Source organism: Euwallacea fornicatus, chromosome 5, assembly GCF_040115645.1.
Source record: "Euwallacea fornicatus isolate EFF26 chromosome 5, ASM4011564v1, whole genome shotgun sequence".
NCBI lineage: Eukaryota > Metazoa > Arthropoda > Insecta > Coleoptera > Curculionidae > Euwallacea > Euwallacea fornicatus.
This window is the reverse complement of record NC_089545.1, coordinates 2888131-2908561: the sequence shown is the minus strand read 5'-3', so window position 1 is coordinate 2908561 and position 20431 is coordinate 2888131. Positions and strand designations below refer to the sequence as shown.

Here is a 20431-nt window from a genome sequence, read left to right as displayed (position 1 = left end):
TTTAAAAAAGTTATCTTAGCCTTAACCCAAAAAAATTCGGACTGTACCGGGCATATGTCTACCTATCTCTCCTGGTCAGAGGACACAACAAAACAACAAGGACGCGACGAAAGGTGCATACAGGAAATTTACAGATATGATTCTCTCAGAAATTAAAATGCAGGCATGTGAGGCAAACGAGAAACCTGTTCTGAAGATTGTTTGATGTTGTTATCGAGGTTACTGTGCTAGATTTTATTTAATTTTGGTTACTTAACCGGTAATTTATTGACTTTTACTGTAATTAGTGTAATAACAATAATAAGCAGGAAATTTTCGCGAAAAATTACCTCTGGTCTTTGCGAATGAAGGCAGTTAAACAATTCACAATCCTCACTTAATAGTCATAACTTGTAGGTACTTTTCCTGAAGAGTCATTAAGTACAGTTACTCATGTTGGCCGCTTTGTGCCTTATGCACTCTGAATAAGCAAACCGCCAATAAGCCTGTTTTGGCAGGTTTTCCTATTTAGGGTCCTTTTTAGACCGGAAAAATCTAGGCAATACGGTGCATTCCAAGAAGCCCAGCGTGGGCTTTTTCCTTTGAATGAAAGTCACACAAGTCTACTGCATGAGGAAGCGGATATAAAATTTATGTTTGAAGCCAAGTGAATAGCAAATAAGAGGTTTCCCAACAGCGCAAGTTTGGACATTTTCTCATGGAAAACGTTTTTACCTAACAATACTTCCAAGACAACCATGCGTGGTTCCTTGCGATCTTCCGTTTCCATTTCAGTATGCCTGCAGTTTCAGTTTCACCAGCTTTTTCCCTTTAAGCGCTCCGTGGTCGGCTCTAATAAGAGATTTATCGATATCATTCAGTTTATGCGCATTGAGGTCAGTATCGAACTTATGCAACAACAGTATTTTTTAGAGTTCTTCACAACCGGATATTGATTTTGCAGCTTCAGGATCTACGTAACATCTCGGTATACTGGTTAAAGATTAGGTCAGTTCTTTAAGAATAAACATGACCCTTACCAGACCGGTCTGACATTATGCCTGAAGAATTCCAATTTTATAATTTAAAATGAGTCATAGATGGTTCACTGAGGATAAGTGTCACATACTACAGTTATAGCTTGCGAATTTCGTTGACATTATTTTGCACAAGGATGTTATTAAGAATAGCCCCAATTGCTGTTAACAAATATAGACGTAGTGTTTGCTCTATTAAGGCTTGATTGTGTGATCTTTACTAATAAAAAATATGGCGCTCCTATTAGTATGTTCGTATAGCTACTAGTCTACTTCAGCGCTGTTTATCTCAATCTACAAGTCTAATATAGTTTGCGTGTTAATTATCATAGGGAAACGTATTAGGAAAAAACTATATATTTATTTCGAGCCAAGGTATACGTCCATTGCAGGTGCAACCTTGACTTTCTAATCATATGTATGCTGTGGTCAAAGGTATTAATTTTTTTTATGCGGCAGCTTTGCATAAGTATCAGTAGAGCCTGAATGTCGTATACTATTACACTGTTTCTTGAGCGTTACAGATGTCTTCATTTATTAACTTTCCAAAAGGGAAACACAGGCTTCTCCAAGAAGATCGGTCAAGCAGCCAAACTCCGAGAAATTTTCCCTACGTTATATCGAAAACGTTTTTCACCATTGGTCTACTAGCATTTTCTAATTCTTTTACAGAATAGCATTGTCCTCCGAAAATCTCTCTCCATCTTTAAGATGCTTTAAAAATTCCGTCCTTCCAGAACCTCTCAAGTTTTTCAGCGAACCACATGACTTTTTATCTCGTCCAAAGACTCGAGCTTTCCTCGATCGAGGAAAGTTTTAAATAATTAGAAATCAGAGGGAGCTAAATCTGGCGAATATGGTGGGCGTTGCCTAACATCCCAACCCAGCTTCAACAACTTTTGCCTGGCACATGAGACCGCACATAGTCCTGATGAAACATGATCATCTTCCGATTTTTTATTTCTGGATGTTGTTGGTCAGTTGCTGTCTTTAATTCGTTTGATTGGAAACGACAATTTTCCGAATTTATCGTCTCGTTTGGTGAAAACTCATAATGCAGTGTCCCTTCCCAAGCCCAGTAGACACCGAGCATAATTTTCGATGAATTAAGACTGATTTTTGGGATGGCTAAAGGTGATTAATTTTGCTTTCCCTTTTTTTCCTTGCTGTTGAGTGGCATTTTTGACTTTTCGGTAAAAGAAAAGCATAAAATGCCCGAAATGAACTTTGTTTTTTTCAATATTCAACCGCTCGTAAAACTAACATAAAATAACGTATCGTATCCAACTTTTTTTCTAAATATATCTGAAACATCGTCTTTTACGATTTGCACATATTCCATGTATTTTTAATCGTGTTTATATATTCAGACCCGTCCGTATGGCACCTACCAAAAACCGGCACAAATTTTTAGGGCAACCTATTATTTTCGAAAAACCCATAGAAAAGTATAATTTTTTTCCGAATACTCAGGGATGTGAGTCCTACAATAAATACTCACCAGCCCGAAAAACTTCCGAATCCTTCCTGTGCACATTGCAACGCTTTCGTGTCTTCAACATCGAACATATTCCGCATTCTGAATTTCCTCAACTTATGTTTACTGACTTCTATTATGACTTAAGGAAACCTCATTGAAGCATTGTTGTGACTTGAATCAAGTTTAAAAGTAAATCAAAGGTCACCAATCCACGTTGGGGGTGATCCATAACGTCCATTCGATCTGCAGCTCTACTGATTCCTAGGAAAGACGTTTTTATTTCCTACGACGATAGTCTCAGGACGCAATTGACAACGTACCAGCCCGGACTTCCGTAATCACGATGGCCAAAATCAGTCAACTTAGTGTCGAACTCTTCCTCGTCCCCCCAACTCGCCAGATTTAGCCTCCTCAGATTATTTTCGATTTCCAAATTTGACAAAATGGCTTGGTGCACGGTGAAGAGGCGAAGCCCAAGGTTGGTGCCTATATTGAAACATTCGAAGCTTTTTACTATAAACAGGATTTAGAACCCATAGAATATCGCTGAAAAAAGTGTGTCAATCTCTAAGGAGACTATGTTGAGAAATAATGGAATATTTTCCAAAAATGTTTTTCTTTAAGCGTTGGGTCGGTTGCTTCGGGGACTATCCTCGTAAGGAGCCGCACTAAATGCTTCAATACCTCAGACTGCCCTCTGACACTTATCGCACACCAACACTCCTCTCCGAATTGCATATCGAGAACGCAAGATGTAGGACGGCAGCAAGTACGCTCTTATTCTGATGTAGTTAATAAGCAAGTCCCTGATAACTACCATAGCAAGCAAATCGATCATACCATGAATTACCCAAAGCAAAAGCCGTACTAAATAGTTGGAGATGCAGATCTGCAGCAGAGCGCATAGTGCACTGTAATAACAATAATAATAATGCCAATCTAATTAAGGCAATTTAATTAATTATTTGAGTTACAGTTAGCCGGCACTTGATAGTTATTAGGCTTAAACGGCCCATAAGGATACCGGCAAATAGAGCAGAAACCGTACTAGAGGATGGAGCAATTAATATTATTGGTACTGCACGCTTTAGCGGATGTTAATTTGCAGGATTTTACGTCTTCAGCGATTCGTAATCCAAAAATAAAGCCATCTAAGACCTGTGTAAGGCCTACTTTAAGTCGAATCGCGGTTGAAGGTAATTTTTGTTGTTACACATTAAGATAAGCACTCAAGTGGGACAAGCGCAAGAAAACATTATAAAGTTGCGAGTGATCTAATTACTGGAAAGTGTAGTCCTAAAAGTGACAAATCTTGTTCACTGTGTTAATTGCGACGATTTCTAGGACGGACTACAGTTAGGCCATTTCATGCTCCCTTTTCATTGTAATTGGGATCACTAATTGCCAGCTATAATGTGTCGCCATAAAAGCTTTTTTTGCAAGCGACAGAACAACATTGCAGAAATTTATCCTGCAGGAAAAACGAGCGAGAAAAATGTTGCCACTGTGTTGCATAACATCTAACCTGATTGCAACACATCGGGTAAACCATAAACTTGCAAATTCTTTCTCTGCCAATAGGCAAAGTAAATCATTAACACTTACGTAAAAGCAACCTTGAGCGCACTTTAATGAATGATAAATAATTGGCATTCTATTAGATAAACATTGCTTAGAATGCAACCAGTGGCCGGCTGCCAACTGTCCTTGCAATAGGTACCAAAAAAGGTTAAAGAACCGTGAGTCCACTATTTATGCAGTGTGAGTGCGCAGAGGGCCCCCATTGAAAGAGCTGTAAAATATAAGAATATCTTAAAGCTCAATGGAGTAATGTGGATAACGTAAATTCAAGACCAGAATTTTAAGTTCCGCCTAATTTAACAGAGATTAAAGTTCCTGAGAACTTGGACTGCAGAGTTGGAATAGGACCGGTGCTCCACCCGCTTTCATAGAAGCTCCTAACAAAGTTACCCCACTATAATTTGGCCTAAATGCCCGGTTTTCAAATCTACTGTCAAATGCGCTGTTATTGCCATCTAAGAGAAATAATCCATTTTTCGATTATATGGATAACTGCGCCTAACTGGCAAATAACTTACCATGCGAAAGCTTCGGCTGGTAAGAACTAAAATTAGAGCTATAATAACTTATGCTCCTTCGGAATCTCCTCTTTTCGCTCTTCCCTTGATAAAATATTAAAACAATCTAAGAAAAAATTACGATCTCTCGTGCAAAATGAATGAAATTTTTTACGTATATATCTGCCCAAGATTTCAGTCTCGAAAATGCGAAATGATCTCTCATATAAAAATAATACAAGCAATAGCGCATGCGCCTCCTTCTAACACTCACATGAGTGCGCGAACAAAATATTCTTTTCGCACGATGATCAAGCATTGAGCACCAGTTAATGATTGCCTCTTCAACTCCGGATAACTAAGAGTTTAAGAAGAAACTTGCCATCTTGCAGAGCATTTCATAATGCTAAAGGGAGGAATGATATTAGAAATGAGGCAACAACGAGGAGGTAGACAAGAGAAAAACAGAAACGGCTACTCCACAGGCTAATACCCCTAGTGGCAGTGAACTATAGATTCAGATCGCAAGTGTTTCTCCCAAATATTCATCGAGAAACACTGTACAGATCAATGCCACTCCGACGGCTAATGCACCGATCGTCCCGATTGAATGACCTAGTTGCCTGCGGCAGTCTGATGAGGGCCAAGTAGCATGAAACCCGCCTGAGATTCTGTGTCCACTGATGTAATCATTGGGGCCAATGGGATTTCATCGAGTAGGTGCATAATGAATTTCACAACGTCTATAACTGAATCAAGAAGTAGACTTTTTTGTTATTGCGGTAGCAGAAGAAGTGTGGTACGAAAAGTGCCATTTTCGACACCAGTCATTCCGTTCTATTTACCCCATTTGGAAAAGTTCAGTTTGCAAGAGAGCAGATCCTAAAAATGAGTTTACTCAAGCATTTTAAATGCCATAATTTCCCGTTAGAATTTCTCTTATGTCTCTGAAATATGCCTTATGAATCATCGAGTTGCACATCTCGCAGCCTTGAATTCTTCTCGCAAATACTTTTATCTTGGTCATACGTGGGCGGTACCATTTCGCAAGTGCCAATTAGTACCCTGTGTTACGGAACTTTAAGTCGCAAAATAACGCAGTTTATAATAATTCAGCATATTGATTAATTAGTTTTTGACTTCCTGTTTTTCCTGTTTTTCACACATTTTTTCCATTAAATTCCATTTCTATTGAAATGACTGCAACTGCAAATGAGTCTAAGAACCTCAGATGACATTTTCACTCCACAAACAGAAAAAATAAGCATGAAATTGTTAATTCAGTTCAACCGCAAATCAAAAAATACTGTCACTGAAATATGCGAGTATTACAATGTAACTGTTCCTCAAAAACGATTGTGGAGTAGTTCATTGTGCTACCTGTAATGAAAAGCAAATAGAAGAAATTAATTATTCTCAAATAATGTAAGATGCACGCTCAGCGGACCGAGAAATTATGTAAAAACGACAAAAGATTCAAGTTAACATCAAAGTATGTTAAGCAAAAACTCCGCCACGAAAATTTGATTTTATGTGCATAACGCAGAACCATAATCATCGTATCATATCCTTCATTTCCCTGTGAAATATGTTAATGATTGAACGTTCTAACAAGTTTTTTGTTCTTTTTCAGGTCCATGTTGATTAGGATAGAGGCGGCCATATTGGTCGCCACATTGGCCATATGTAGGATAAATTTAGCTAGTAGTTCCAGTAATTTATTCACATGCCCAAATGGTAAGTACCATCGTTAGTTGCTTCCATTCCAACGATCTAGAAGTACTGGATGTACCGGCATTCCACCAAAATTGCTCCTAATTTCCCAAACGAAGACCGCCATGTATTAGTACCCTTATGACGGGCTACTGCAGTCGGCGACGCGGCGCGCGTCGCGCATGTGATGCATGAGACACGCAATGACGTCACGTCCTATGTCGCCATAGATTAGGGTTAAATTTGCTAAAAGGGGTTGACAAAACGGGAAAAAACAATACTACATCTACCTCTTCCAGATTGTTGGTTTGCATACTAGATCGTTCTTCAGTTCCTTCAACATCTTTTATTCCCTTCAAGGAAATAGTCTTATTTTTCAGGCGGAACCTTCTGTTTTTTTATTAGCACGTGCACCAATGAACACGAGTTTACCATTAAACTCGGTTTACTGACCAAGTTTGTCAAGCAATTTTTTATAATGATCTTTTTGCATGACAGGCGTTTTGTTAAGCCATGGACCTCTCAAAGCGCATGCCATGCTATAAGTTATTAGGATTGTTTTAAAAATAGAAGCGTAGACAATGGCTTCATCAATGATCAGTGGACTTGTTCACTAAAGGAAGAGTTAAAAAAATCTGGTCGTTTTTGAAAATAAGAAAGTTGTAAAAGGTTTCGAAATAACGAAACTTTGCTAAAATGCAATTTCAAAAAATTTAACTATAAAACGAACTTTATTCAACGACAGTTGAACGATTTCTTGAGATTTTTTCATATAATTTTAAGAAATTTTTAGCTATTTTGAAGCTACTTTTTTTCGGTATTTTTACTTTAAGAGGTTTTACCTAAATTCTATGGAATTTTCGAGTAATGGGCATTATTAGCTTTTCGATTGACAGTCCGTTCTGTGTGGTTTTTATACACTTTTAAGCGATTTTAAATAAACTTTTGGCAATTTCTTGGAACTTTTCAAATAACGCATTTCAATTTCATTCGAACCAGTAAGTGTTGCACTTTACTACTGACCATTTGTTTTCGCCACTAGCACCAATCTCATCCAATCCGGCACTGAACAAAAATCACTCAAATATTTCTTGTGAGTATTGGAACGTATCGATAATTATTGAGATATCACAAACATTAGAAGAAAACCCCATTTACCTATTAGAAGGTGAAATGTCGCAGCTCTATTTTTAACCATACCGATTTTATTGGTTGTAAATGCTGAAAGCGACTTTTTATAGATAGACAAAACCATTTACATATATTTTTCGAAATTCGTCTTCAACGAGCATCGACCAAACTTAATGACGTATACGGGGTTTATCAAAATTCACAATAAAATACCTCAAATGATAGTTCAGATCGATTGTTGATTAGGTGTGTCAGCACACATTAAGGTACGTAGCTACGAAACCGTAGATTCAGAAACGGATAAGAAATGGCACTCAATATTGAAAAAGGTGAAAGTGATTAGTGAAACATAAGCGGTTGCGAAATGCTATTGCTCAAGAGTCGCGTTTTGGTCAATGGATCATTGTACGATTTTATTACTTAAGTAATTGCTACCAACTGAGGCTGACACATTGACCTGCGCAGGCCACAAACTTTTTATTGTGCGTGGAGGGTTCTAAAAATATGTTAAAATAGGTGAATGCTAATGCGTATTTCCCTCTTTGGATAAAAAAAATTTGGACAAAATTTGAAATACGCATTAAAAATTCTCTTCAGTCTCTGCATTCATTTTAGATGCATGACACAGCCGGAGGAGGCAAATCAAGAAAAATCCAAACCTGTTGCCAATTCATTATTCATCTACCTGTTTGTATTTCTATCCCAGAGGCTGATTACGAAAGACTGACCATATTATTTCCAACGTCAATTAAATCTTCAAAGGTTGGGCCTTTGTGCTATTCCATCCGCGATTAGGTAATAATGCCGTTTACAGCCTGCATCTAAGATGCGTTCATTTATATAAGAGGCAGATTGAAACGTAATAAAGTTTCTTGGATGAAAACAACAATTATTATGAGAAAATAGTAATTAGTTTGGCGAAATGCAATCTAAAACTTTGATGACTAAATTCAGAAAGTAATCGCGTATTGATGGTTTGGTCATTCCATTATGATTTTCTGCATCTAAATTTAATATGTATGATTAGCAACAATATATCCTTGGGCTCATAGTCCGAACCTATATATGAAGAAAACAGCATTCCAGCAATACCTTTTATATTACGCAAGGAAACGTTGCCGCAAGTAACCGCTGCTAGAGAGGCAAAAAATATTGCCCACCAAGATGTTAGTAAGATTGTGTTAAATCAGACACTGAAGGACGTAATAAGTAACATTTTCATTCGGTTGTAAAATACACAATGTGTGATCTAAAATTGTGTATTTTCGGCCGCAGAAAACCTTTAATTCTTCATATGAACTAGATACAGCCTGAGAATAAACAGACTCACGTACGTAATGGAAGGTGATTTGTTGCCTACCGCCCAACTACATATGTAATTATTCTGAAATTATGGGAAGGCGGCAAAATTTCACATGGGGTGTGCCATTTGGACATTTATTAGATATTATGTGCTTTGCAAATCATGATCTCATGACCATCATCATCATCATCATCCTTTACTTCCAACAAAAGGATCGATTACAGACGCTGCGTGGGGAAACGTCAAGTCATAGATCAAGAGACTAAGGAAGAGAAGTTTGCAGAGCAAATTGCCGAAGGATTAAAAGGCACTTTAGTCTTGAGGTGTATTCGCTACTTTTCCTGATATACAAAAAGAGTTATCTGGACTACAGGAAATAGTGCGAACCGAAAGAAGTAGGCGAAAATTACATAGAAAAAAAAGCGTGTTCCTGTCATACTGCTTTAAAAATATCAAATGCAAAAAGCTTGAGGTATTTTAAAAGGGAGAAATGTCGATCACATGTCGGAAAACATCTAAAGTGTAATGTAAGTGCAAGTAAAATGTTTTTCTCCCTTGGAAATAAATGATCCACCTTAATCATTCGGCAGAGGGAGCAAAGTTGCTTTGAAATGCAAAAGCCAACATGCAACTAAAATATAACAGAAAGAGATGAATAATGTAGTATGCAAAACTGCAACTACTATTAGGCAACTTTGAGGTTTTGGCTGAATTGTTAAGATTGATTGACTTGTTAAGAAGAGTGTTTACGTTATTAGCTTTTTTTTTTATCTGGCAGATTGTCAGTTTATGATTGCTGCCATGTTATTGTTTTCATTTAAACGTTCGACGAAAGAATACTCACTCCCCCCTCCCCCTTTGTGGATGAAATTTCTTGAAATAAACCATATCTTAAATGGCTAAAAGTCGTCAAAAACTTGCAATGAATCGACAGATATCATAATCTTCATTTCACGGTTCTATTATTTCAGCTAATCTATGCATCAACGCTTTTTATGTAAAATGAGACTATTAATTAATAAGTTATAAAATGGGTAAAAAAAATTTTAAGTCTGAAGAAACTTGTGTGAAAATAGATCAACTTCGTCAATTCCAAAATATTTTTCGTAAAATTAAAATTCATTAAGGTGGTTCCTGGAGTTTATGGTACTATCGGCATAAACAATCATTTTGTATATATATTTCATTGGAAAAAGGATACCTCGAAGGCCTATTTGGTAAAGCGGCAGTCCAGAAAACTGATGGAAACTGGACTGAAGGTGATTACAGGAGGGCCCTAGCCAGCCTACATTTACAAAACTCTGTCTTACTGTTCCCGAGATCCAGATTTTGGTAGACGAGTGGGGACTGGAAGACTCCTTACTGAGAATTTTTCTCATGGCATATTTTTATTCCATTCTATAGTAGATTAATTGGAAAAATCGTGTACTTGACATATTCCTGCTTTGCATTCGATATGAATATGTGAAAAGATATTAGGAATTCAAATTCGCTTGTGTACGATAGTAACGATAATGAAACTAAGACAATTCGCATAAGTAAAAATCATCGATGATCGTTGGGTTGTAGGCCAAAGCACGTGTGCTAAGCGTAGATTTCTTTGACCCACAGAAATACTTTGCGTAAAATTATAGTAAACCAGCCACCGAGGCTATTGCAGAACCTGTCTGCCTTCTCTTGGGTAATTACCGGTACAGTAGAAAGTATTTAATACAGAAAACGCGCGCACAACTTAGAATTGATTAGACTTACCTAACGCAGAATTCTTCCCAAAAGGAAAAACCGTTTTTTTTATCCTTAAAGCGTCCAGTCTTAACAATTTCTTACTTTCTTAACAATACCTACACTCTTTTTTTATTTTCTAATTTATTTTAGCTTCTAAACCTTGACATTTTTCTACATCCCATGAATCAACCTACACCAAGAGTTAAAAATGCAAAATGCAAAACGTTTACTGTGATTGATGGTACGAGTCATGAAGGTGAATAACTTTGTAGGTACCGGAATCTTTTTCAATTCGAATAACAAACTGACTGTCTTTTAGCATTGCATGCACTACCTATTAGCTATGGTCTCTAACGACCTAGTAGTGGTATACTCAGATGATATATTCAGTTATAACAGAAAGAAACCATGTGACGATGAGGAACGAGTATCTCTAGGTCCAAATGAAATTCCCGTAGCACCAGCAAGGTCTCTAATTATCAATCGATGATTGCGGAGTGCAAAATCTTTTATTTCTTTAACGCAGCTGTTATCGATAAATTAATGTTGATCATCGTCCAGGGCGATATTCGTCTTGAACTCCTTTTCGATCTTTTTTAAAGTCTTCATCTATTACAGAATATTCATTTCGCGACCAAAGTTTAATGCAAATTCTTTCCTTAACAAAATCAGGCATAGAAAAAATCGAAAAAATCACTTTTATATGTTTACAAAATTACGTATAGTTCTGCAGCAATTGAATGTATTTACACGACACTTTGCACAGATGGCGCAGAAAGTGCTACCAACCGCCAAAAAAAAACCATTTCAAGCTTTTATACTGTCTGCGAAGTTTAAATGAAAAATTCACCTTATTCTCTAATCACAGCAGTAGTTCATTAATGTTTTGCAAAAGCCTTAAGAGCTTCGCCAGAAGCTCCTATCTATTGTGCGAAGTAGCACTTTCGGTGCAGTTTTTCCACATGAACGCAGCATTTTGCACCCCCTGCTCCCAAGAAAAAAGAAAAAGTGCACTGCCCTTCCTGGGACACCACCTTGGGCCGTTGCCCAGCCTCCCCCCCCTCTTCTTCCTCATAAGGCTGGTACTGGGTAAAACTTTTTGACAAGACATGAGAATTTCATCCCAAGGAATTTTTTTTATAATTTTAGCACTCGTGCAGATTCTTTTCATTTTAATGTGTAATTGCTCAAGTTTAGATCTTTAATGGTGTAATTAGAGGTTTCCAAACTTATGTTCATATCTATTTTTACAGGTTGGGAACTTAGAGGACTGTATTGTTACAAATTCTTCAATATCAGACATTCGTGGGAAAAGGCGGCCGAGTTATGTAGGAGGTAAGTTGTGTCCGTATTACATACATATCTTCTTCAAAACAATAATAAGTCGTTTACGAGAGGAATTACGTATTTTCTCACGCCTTAATTTGCGCTCTTACTAATGTTGGCTAAACTATCTATAACAGAAGTACGAAATTTGGGAATTTTTTCTAATTAGATTGTTTACATTTTTTACACACTTTCAAACCAGCATAAATCAAATTTCCTAACAAATAGATGCAAAATAAGTTGCCCAAGCCCATTGTCCGTTGGTACAAGTACAAAAACTGCATAGCTCTATTGGTAGCTTGAGAGAAACGGTAATGAGTTACCAAACGTTGCAAAATCAAAGTTTTTCTTCACATTTCTCGTTTGTTCGGTGGGTGAGATCTTTGAAAACCCATGCATTTTAGCAATAATTGTCATTACCCACTCATTGTTTTGTATTGCCCACGTTGGGAAATGCAAACAATGATTAGATTTTTTAATTGGGCGTTAATAGGAGTCCCCAGTTTAATTGTGGGGCTTGCCCAATGGCTTAAGATGCGTGATTTATTGAACACATCTACCCAATGCAGTTTTTCTGGTGCTTATTTTTGAACTTTGGAAGTACTGTTTTCGGTCTCCATAGCGGTAAACTAGAAAATAACCTTCTAAATTTGAAAAAACCATCGATTTGTAACAAAAGATTCACATGTTTCCATATAGGAGTGACAAAGCAAGTTTGAAAAGTGGGTCTTCACTCTTCAATCGGTCTACGGTGTACAGGTGCAACTGTGCTCTCTTCATTAAGAGTTTTCGTATTACATTGTTTATTTATGATTGTGTAGCAAACTGAATTATTAATTAATTTAATTGTGAAGAAAGACGAATTTCTTTCGGGAATTTATTAGGAATGTTGGATTTTTGCAGGATCCCTACAAAAATAATTCATGATTATTTTAACGACCAGAAGAGGTATTGCGTGATTTACTGGTGAACAGGCGAATATTTTCCAGTGGTCATCGATCAATGGCTGCGTCCATTTACCAAGTAGACAACGCATGATTTCATTTCTTTCATTGCCCGGATCCGGAAAATTTACTTTCTATTTGTTTCACGTATCTACAACAAGCATTTTTATACAAATTTCCTTTTTCATGTGACGCACACCACAATAAATAAAACTAACTGTTCCTTAAATGGGTTTGTTCATTTGGAATTTTTCAATTCCTAGAAATAGGTAGATGTTCGCGAACTATTACAATCTATTCATAAACTTAGGCCACCTTATGAATGCTGTCTAGAATAATTAACGTCATTGAAACATGTGTTTCTCTGATTACCAATTGGAAGAATTGATGTAAAATTCAAAGTACCGTAAAAATTGGAAAGCAATTTGTGTTTCATGAGCGAAGCAGTTGTCATGGGTTTTAAAGAAATGTCCGGATTCGCAAAAATGTTTGCTTTTTTAAAGGAAAACTGATTATATACGTTTTCCCACAATTTTCCTTAAATTTATCCGTAAGGAGTATTCGTTATTCCCCACTCTTCGTTCACACTGTATAATTTAAAACACTAATCAGACACATATTCTCTATCTACCTCATACCCAACTTGAAGATTTATGCCATCACTTTTTGTCTGCTGCAATGTCTTCTTATTTTGCAGCCCTCCCCCTGACCATAATTTTTATTTTAAGTGTTTTTTAATTATAAAACTATTAAAAAATACACCTTACAGCAACAACTCTAAATTCATAAAATTCCGGCAAGCGTTGAATTTTATCTTCGCTTTAAGACATACAGGGTGTACTATTTGGGACTGTATCGACGTAATAATTCTGTGTGATATAATGTAAAATAGTTTTTTTACTGCGTCCAATTCAAACAATTCCCAAAAAATAGTATTTACCAAAGTTTCTTCTGAAAAACTCAATTACAATTTCTCTCTTTATTAAGGGTCTCTTTCAACACGTTAATAGGTCATGTTGGTAGATAAAACTTGTTAAAAATTATTTAAAACCCTGAAATCCTACGTTATCCGCTCACGCAACTTTGCCACTGTGTTCATTTCGGTCATAAGCACCAAATTTCTCATACAACCTCACAGATAAAAACCACATGGATTTAAGTCTGATGGTAGCGCGGGCCATTTCATCGGTACATTGCCATTTATCCGCATGTTACAGACTTGGATATTTGAAAAAGCCCGTATTTTTTGTTTCCTATATTTCATCTCTTTTTGAGTTCGAAAAAAATTTACATAAACATTTAGCTTAGCTTTTTGAGCTTTATGTGGTGTTAACGGGACAACCCTTAAGATTCACCGCATATATCGTGGTCGATTTATGAGGACCGTGTGAAATAACACAACTTCGACCTGGAGAAAGTGTTTCGCAAACTTTTAAACTTACAAGGAAAATATGTAAATGGCGCCTCTTAAGAAATCTGAATGGCTGCCGTCCGTTAAGAAAAATTTCTAACGCTTCAATAGGTGTCAAAACGTCTCGTAGCACATATTTATATCGCGACTTCGCCTTAAAATAAGTAAAATATTTTATTGAATGGAGGAGAAATCTGCAGGAAGTTCAAACATCTAAATGATACAGGGAGGGCTAACTACTTTGAAAAATAATCATTGGGTTATGAGCTCTGTTATATAGCTATCTGGAATAACTGTAGGAGCATTCTCGCGTAATCTAATCTCCATCCTAATCTCATAATTTATTTCTTGAGAATAAGGAATCTTTAGTATGAATTTATGGTTTAGTTGGTGAGTACTTATGCGCCATGCTAAAGCTACTTCTCATTCACGATTTACTTATAATTCAGCTTTACCCATTCTAGGCAAGACAATATCTGCCACAGATCGTCCTTCGAATATTTTATACCACGTAACCTTAACGTGCATTCTAAAAGACTCACGAGTTTTGTTATAAGAGCGACAACTTATTGTTATTATTACCTTAAGACACACCCATTCTTTGTTCAACGTCATCTATTGAATCTGTTCAATATCATCCGTTGAAACCGTTCTATCCTTCTCCAAAACACTTATTGACTCGAACTTTCATCTCTTTGCAGACGAGATGTAACGTGGCTGTATTATCACTAGGAACAGAAAATATTCTTGATTGATGTATGCGTAATAGCAGACATAATGTAATCCTAACACTAGTTTTCCACGTTAATTAATAGAAATGTAAAGCAACCGCAATTTAATAATGACCCAGATGTCGAAAGATATCCGTTGGGCAACTAAAAGCGCGTTATGATCAGATAGCGTTAAGTTATCCATACTGCTTCCGTGATATTTGATGAATTTTCTTTCAGATATGGCAGTGATTTGATGGCAGTGGAGACATATGCTGAAAATAACTTAACGGCCTCCATTGCAAATAGCTCAGGATCCATCGAACGACGGGGATTAGACCACTATTGGTTAGGTCTGGCTTCTCTGGATGATCTCAGGACGAACACCTTGGAGTCTGCTGCTGGAACTTTAGTATCTCAGTATTCAGGTTGAATTTCCTCCTTGCCCCCTTTCGACAGTCGCTTGAGTGCCGTTTGACATTTTCAGGTTTCTGGTCTTTGAGTCAACCAGATCCGGACTCAGGCGAGTGCGTCGATGTCATTATATCAGAGGACAATCAGTCATGGGAACTCACTACGTGCGAAAGCCTTTTGCCGTTCATGTGTCGAGCCAAGGCCTGTCCAAGTGGATCGTTCCATTGCTCCAACGGCAACTGCATAAACGACAAATTCAAGTGTGACAAACAGGACGACTGTGGAGATAACAGCGACGAAATCGACTGTGCCCAAAATTGCAACTTTTATTTGGCAAGCAGTGGAGATGTTGTGGAATCGCCTTATTACCCCCATAAATATGCCCCTTTGACCAACTGCAAGTGGACTTTGGAGGGTCCTCAAGGACATAACATCCTGCTTCAGTTCCAAGAATTTGAGACTGAAAAGACGTTTGACACTGTGCAGATTTTAATAGGAGGGAGGACCGAAGACACTTCAGTCAATTTGGCCACGCTATCTGGCAAACAGGACCTCACTAACAGATCGTTTGTGTCAGCGTCGAATTTCATGATAGTTAAATTCAGCACCGACGCCTCTGTTGAGAAAAAGGGATTCAGGGCCTCGTGGAAGACGGAGCCGCAAATTTGCGGTGGTACCTTGAGGGCGACGCCTCAGGGGCAAGTCCTGAAGTCCCCGGGGTACCCAGAACAATACCCGGGAGGGCTCGAATGTCTTTACATAATCCGAGCTCAAGGGGGCAGAATTATCACTTTGGAAGTAGATGACTTGGACTTGGATGAGAGCAGAGACTATATTTTCGTAAGGGATGGGGATTCTCCTAGGAGCAAACTTATTGCTCGGTTAACCGGAAGTGCTGAAAATAACCAGAAGATCATAATGTCCACACAAAGCGAGTTATACGTCTACTTCAAAACCAGCCTTGGAGGAACCAAGAGGGGTTTCAGAATCAGGTAATAGCTCTTAGTAAATCTATGACATGTAGGTCTATGAAGCCCGTTCTTCCTAGATATACCCAAGGATGCAAAGCCACAATAGTGGCTCGTAATGGTACGGTTACTTCCCCAGCTTTTGGACTTGAGAACTATCCTAGTAACCAGGAATGTCTTTACAAAATTAGGAACCCGGTGGGAGGGCCATTGTCTCTCAATTTCGACGAATTCGACGTGGATAAGTCCGATTTTGTTCAGGTGTTCGACGGGTCTACTACAAGCGGATTGAGGTAAGAATTGGAACCGGTACTCATACTTTTGCAGTAAATTGTTAATAAGGTTGTTCTCTGCCGTATCATTAGGTTGCATCCTGGTACGGGATTTAGTGAAACAGCCAGACCGAAAATAACCCTAACTGCATCATCTGGTGAGATGTTGGTGCGATTTAGCTCTGACGCCTTGCATAGCAAAAAGGGTTGGCAAGCCGTGTTTTCGGCAGGTTAGTTCTTATGGTTAATTATTTGTTAAAAAAAAAATTACAAAAATTATTTTATTATAGACTGCCCCCTTCTCCAACCTGGAGCGGGCGCCCTAGCTTCAAGTAGAGACACAGCTTTCGGAACCATAATCACCTTTAGTTGTCCAGCTGGCCAGGAATTCGCCACTGGCCGAAATCGCCTGACCACCCAATGTACACCTGGAGGAAATTGGTCAATCAGCTACATTCCGAAATGCCAGGTATGATCATTCAAATTTTCTATGAACTGTTGTGCTCACTTTTTCATTAGGAAGTTTATTGCGGACCGGTGCCTCAAATCGACAATGGATTCTCCATCGGATCAACCAATGTCACCTACAAGGGACAAGCGATGTATCAGTGTTACGCAGGCTTTGCCTTTCCATCCAGTCAACCTATCGAGAAGATTTCCTGTTTGGCGGATGGAAAGTGGGAGAAGAAACCCACTTGCTTAGGTGAGCCATCCATGTTTCAACAGCTTTCCAGAAACTACAGAGACACCCTTAAGGGTCTCTTGGGATATCAGCGGAAAATTCCTTGGCAATTTAAATCACATATAAAAATTGTTTCTGAAAAGATGAAGAGAAAATTTGAATTATTTTTAGCGAAACTGCAGTGACGTGCAGGTTCTGTAGCTGACTCTAAAATTTATTTATTTAAAATTTATTTTTTCTGATGTCGTGGTGTGAGCACACCACTATATAATGTGAGATCTAGTTGAATCCTCTCACATACGGCACAAAAATATTTTTCTAATCCTACATAAATGCTTCAGCTTCCCAATGTGCCCCCTTACAAGAAGTACCCAATGCGAATATGACCATCCTAAATGGACTGGGTCGTACTTACGGAACGATAATTCGATACGAATGTGAACCTGGCTACATCCGCACTGGTCCACCAGTTATTTTGTGCATGAGCAATGGAACCTGGAGTGGCGATGTCCCCAAATGTTCCAGGGCCAGGTTAGCACATCATCATAACGCGAAGTTCAATATCCCTTAATATGTTTTAACTCAGATGCCCAGTTCTACCAGAAATCACCAATGGCATTATCACCGACACTTCTCGCATTTACTACTACACCGATGAGGCTCGTGTGCAATGCTTCAAAGGATACAAACTAATCGGGAACAGTATTTTGAAATGCGGTGAAAACCAGGAATTCAACAACCCTCCAAAATGCGAAGACATCAACGAGTGCATCAGCAGTCAATGTGATGTTGCATCCACTGAGTGTGTGAATTATGCCGGTTCATTTCAATGCAAGTGTAAAAAGGGATTCGCCCCCACCACTGACTGCAGACCTGTGGCTGATTTGGGATTGATTAATGGAGGAATTCCTGACGACTCCATTACCGTGTCTGGAAGCGAATCTGGATATGATAAAACTGTAAGAATCAATATGTCAGAGTCCTGTTAACTGCACCTCAAGGCTAATTTCCATGCAAGCGGAGGACTTGCGACTTCGATTTTCGTGCTTTCCTGGCAAAGTTATCAGGACATTGATATATTGGCACCAAGATAATCACTCTAGTTAGTAAAATTAATTGAATTCAACATTTTCTTATATTTCCAGATGGTACGGTTAAACAGTCCAGTGGGCTGGTGCGGAAACGGGATTGGCGGAGGTTCCAACTGGGTGATGGTAGATCTCCGGGCCCCAACGGTCATCAGAGGGTTCAGGACCATGGCGGTTACTAGATTGAATGGAGATACAGCTTTCACATCGGCGGTTCGAATCCAGTATACAGACGATCTCACCGATGTCTTCAAGGACTACAGAAATCCAGACGGTCTCGCTGTCGAGTTCACTATCGAGAAGCCAACATTGAGCATCCTCAACTTGCCAGTGCCCATTGAGGCGCAGTACGTGAAATTTAAGATACAGGTAAATATTGCTCTTGAAAGTGGGTTTCATCCAACTCATGATGAAGTCAACGTCGAATTTGTTCTTTACTATCGGAGATGCCACGCCCCACTTTCGACCCCTTTAAGTTAGAACGCTGATTACTGTAGCTCTGCAGATATGAGGCTCGACTTGAATGCATTGGAATTTCTGCTTCTTTCTTCCGATTTGTTAGTTGCATATTAAAATTTAAAAAATTCATACATGAAGTTCATTAGGGAATAGTGCCTTGTGTAACTGGTATCATATTACTTAGATCATATCGTTCGTCGCGCACATCCTACTCGTTAGGTACATAAAGTCATACATTTCCTAACTGATTTACATCACAGCTATTCAACTCTTTTTTTTTCGACTTGGCCCAATTTTGCTTCCACCTCATCTTAGATAGTTCCCAGCAATCAATATTAAATTGAATTTCCCTTCTTTGCTTCTAGGACTATGAAGGAGCACCTTGCCTGAAACTAGAAGTCATGGGTTGTACTAAGCACGAATGTCTAGACATCAACGAGTGTGCTGTTAACAATGGGGGATGTCAACAAAAATGCATCAATAGTCCTGGAGATTACTCCTGTGCTTGCAATTTTGGGTTCGAGCTTTATCAGCAAAACGGTAAATAAACCTTTCGGAAATTAAGTTGCGCTACATCTTCACGTTGCCTCAGGTACTGCCTCCTACTTCATAGAGCAATCAGAGAACGGCAGCAGAGATGGTGACACTTTCCAAATAGAAAAATCCTGCGTGCCAGTCATGTGCCCTTCTTTGAACCATCCAGAAAACGGAGTTATATTATCCACGAAGGAGAAGTATCACTTTGGTGACTTGGTCGGGTTCCAGTGTGACTTCGGCTACGTTATGTCGGGGAGTAGCTCGTTACTGTGCACCTCCACAGGTGTTTGGAATGGTACCGTTCCAGAGTGCAAGTGTGAGTTCTTTCCGAAATGCATTTATTTTTTAATTCTGAGGGAACGCTCATATGTAGATGCCCAATGTGTTCCTCTGTCAGACGACAAAAACGAGGGATTAACCGTGAGCAGAGTGAACAACAGCGTTTTAATTCCTTTCAAGGAAAATGTTACTCTGGACTGCAACAACGTCGGAAGACAGCTTAGGCGCACTTCCAGTTCTGGTTTCAGACAGTGTGTCTATGATCCCAAACCTGGTAAGCACCTCTTTACTCTTAAAGGTTTTCCGTCACATTTTCCCAATTTTCTCAGGCTTCCCGGATTACTGGTTAAGTGGTACTATGCCTTCTTGTCCAAGAGTCGATTGCGGCGTGCCACCTCCGACACCTGGGGCTGAATACGGGCAATATTTGGACACCAGATATCAATCTTCCTTCTTCTTTGGATGCCAGAATACTTTCAAACTTGCAGGGCAAAGCAGCAAACATGATAATGTTGTGAGGTAAAATACAGTGTTATTTTCAAATTTGACGAAGGTACCTAATGACTCGCACGACCCCTAATGACTTGCACTACAACTAATCACTCGCATAGCAATGTCAAAAAACAACGAGTGTTTATATTACAAAAATATATTCAAACAGGTGCCAGGCGAATGGTGTTTGGGACTTCGGAGACTTGAGGTGCGAAGGCCCCGTTTGCGAAGACCCCGGAAGGCCCCCAGATGGTATTCAGGTATCCCGAAGTTACGAACAAGGCTCTGAAGTGGGATTCTCCTGCAATCGAGCTGGATACATCTTAATCAATCCCAGACCAATCACCTGCGTCAGAGAGCCCGAATGCAGGGTCGTGAAACCTTTAGGACTCTCCTCTGGTTA

General features: G+C 38.7%; 1 protein-coding gene across 2 annotated transcripts in view; it reads left to right on the top strand.

Annotated features, from left to right (window-relative positions):
* Positions 1-20431, top strand: part of uif (sushi, von Willebrand factor type A, EGF and pentraxin domain-containing protein uif) — a 40480-nt gene that overhangs the window by 7784 nt on the left and 12265 nt on the right. For both annotated transcript variants that reach the window (XM_066282902.1, XM_066282900.1), the window contains exons 2-17: positions 6208-6311; positions 11700-11781; positions 15078-15265; positions 15325-16243; positions 16300-16512; positions 16585-16721; positions 16782-16960; positions 17011-17194; positions 17515-17704; positions 17760-18132; positions 18319-18630; positions 19086-19260; positions 19313-19573; positions 19631-19810; positions 19866-20055; positions 20198-20427. In XM_066282902.1, the coding sequence (XP_066138999.1) occupies positions 6212-6311; positions 11700-11781; positions 15078-15265; positions 15325-16243; positions 16300-16512; positions 16585-16721; positions 16782-16960; positions 17011-17194; positions 17515-17704; positions 17760-18132; positions 18319-18630; positions 19086-19260; positions 19313-19573; positions 19631-19810; positions 19866-20055; positions 20198-20427 (3913 nt within the window). In that variant the 5' untranslated portion in view covers positions 6208-6211. The remainder of the gene's footprint in view (positions 1-6207; positions 6312-11699; positions 11782-15077; positions 15266-15324; positions 16244-16299; positions 16513-16584; positions 16722-16781; positions 16961-17010; positions 17195-17514; positions 17705-17759; positions 18133-18318; positions 18631-19085; positions 19261-19312; positions 19574-19630; positions 19811-19865; positions 20056-20197; positions 20428-20431) is intronic.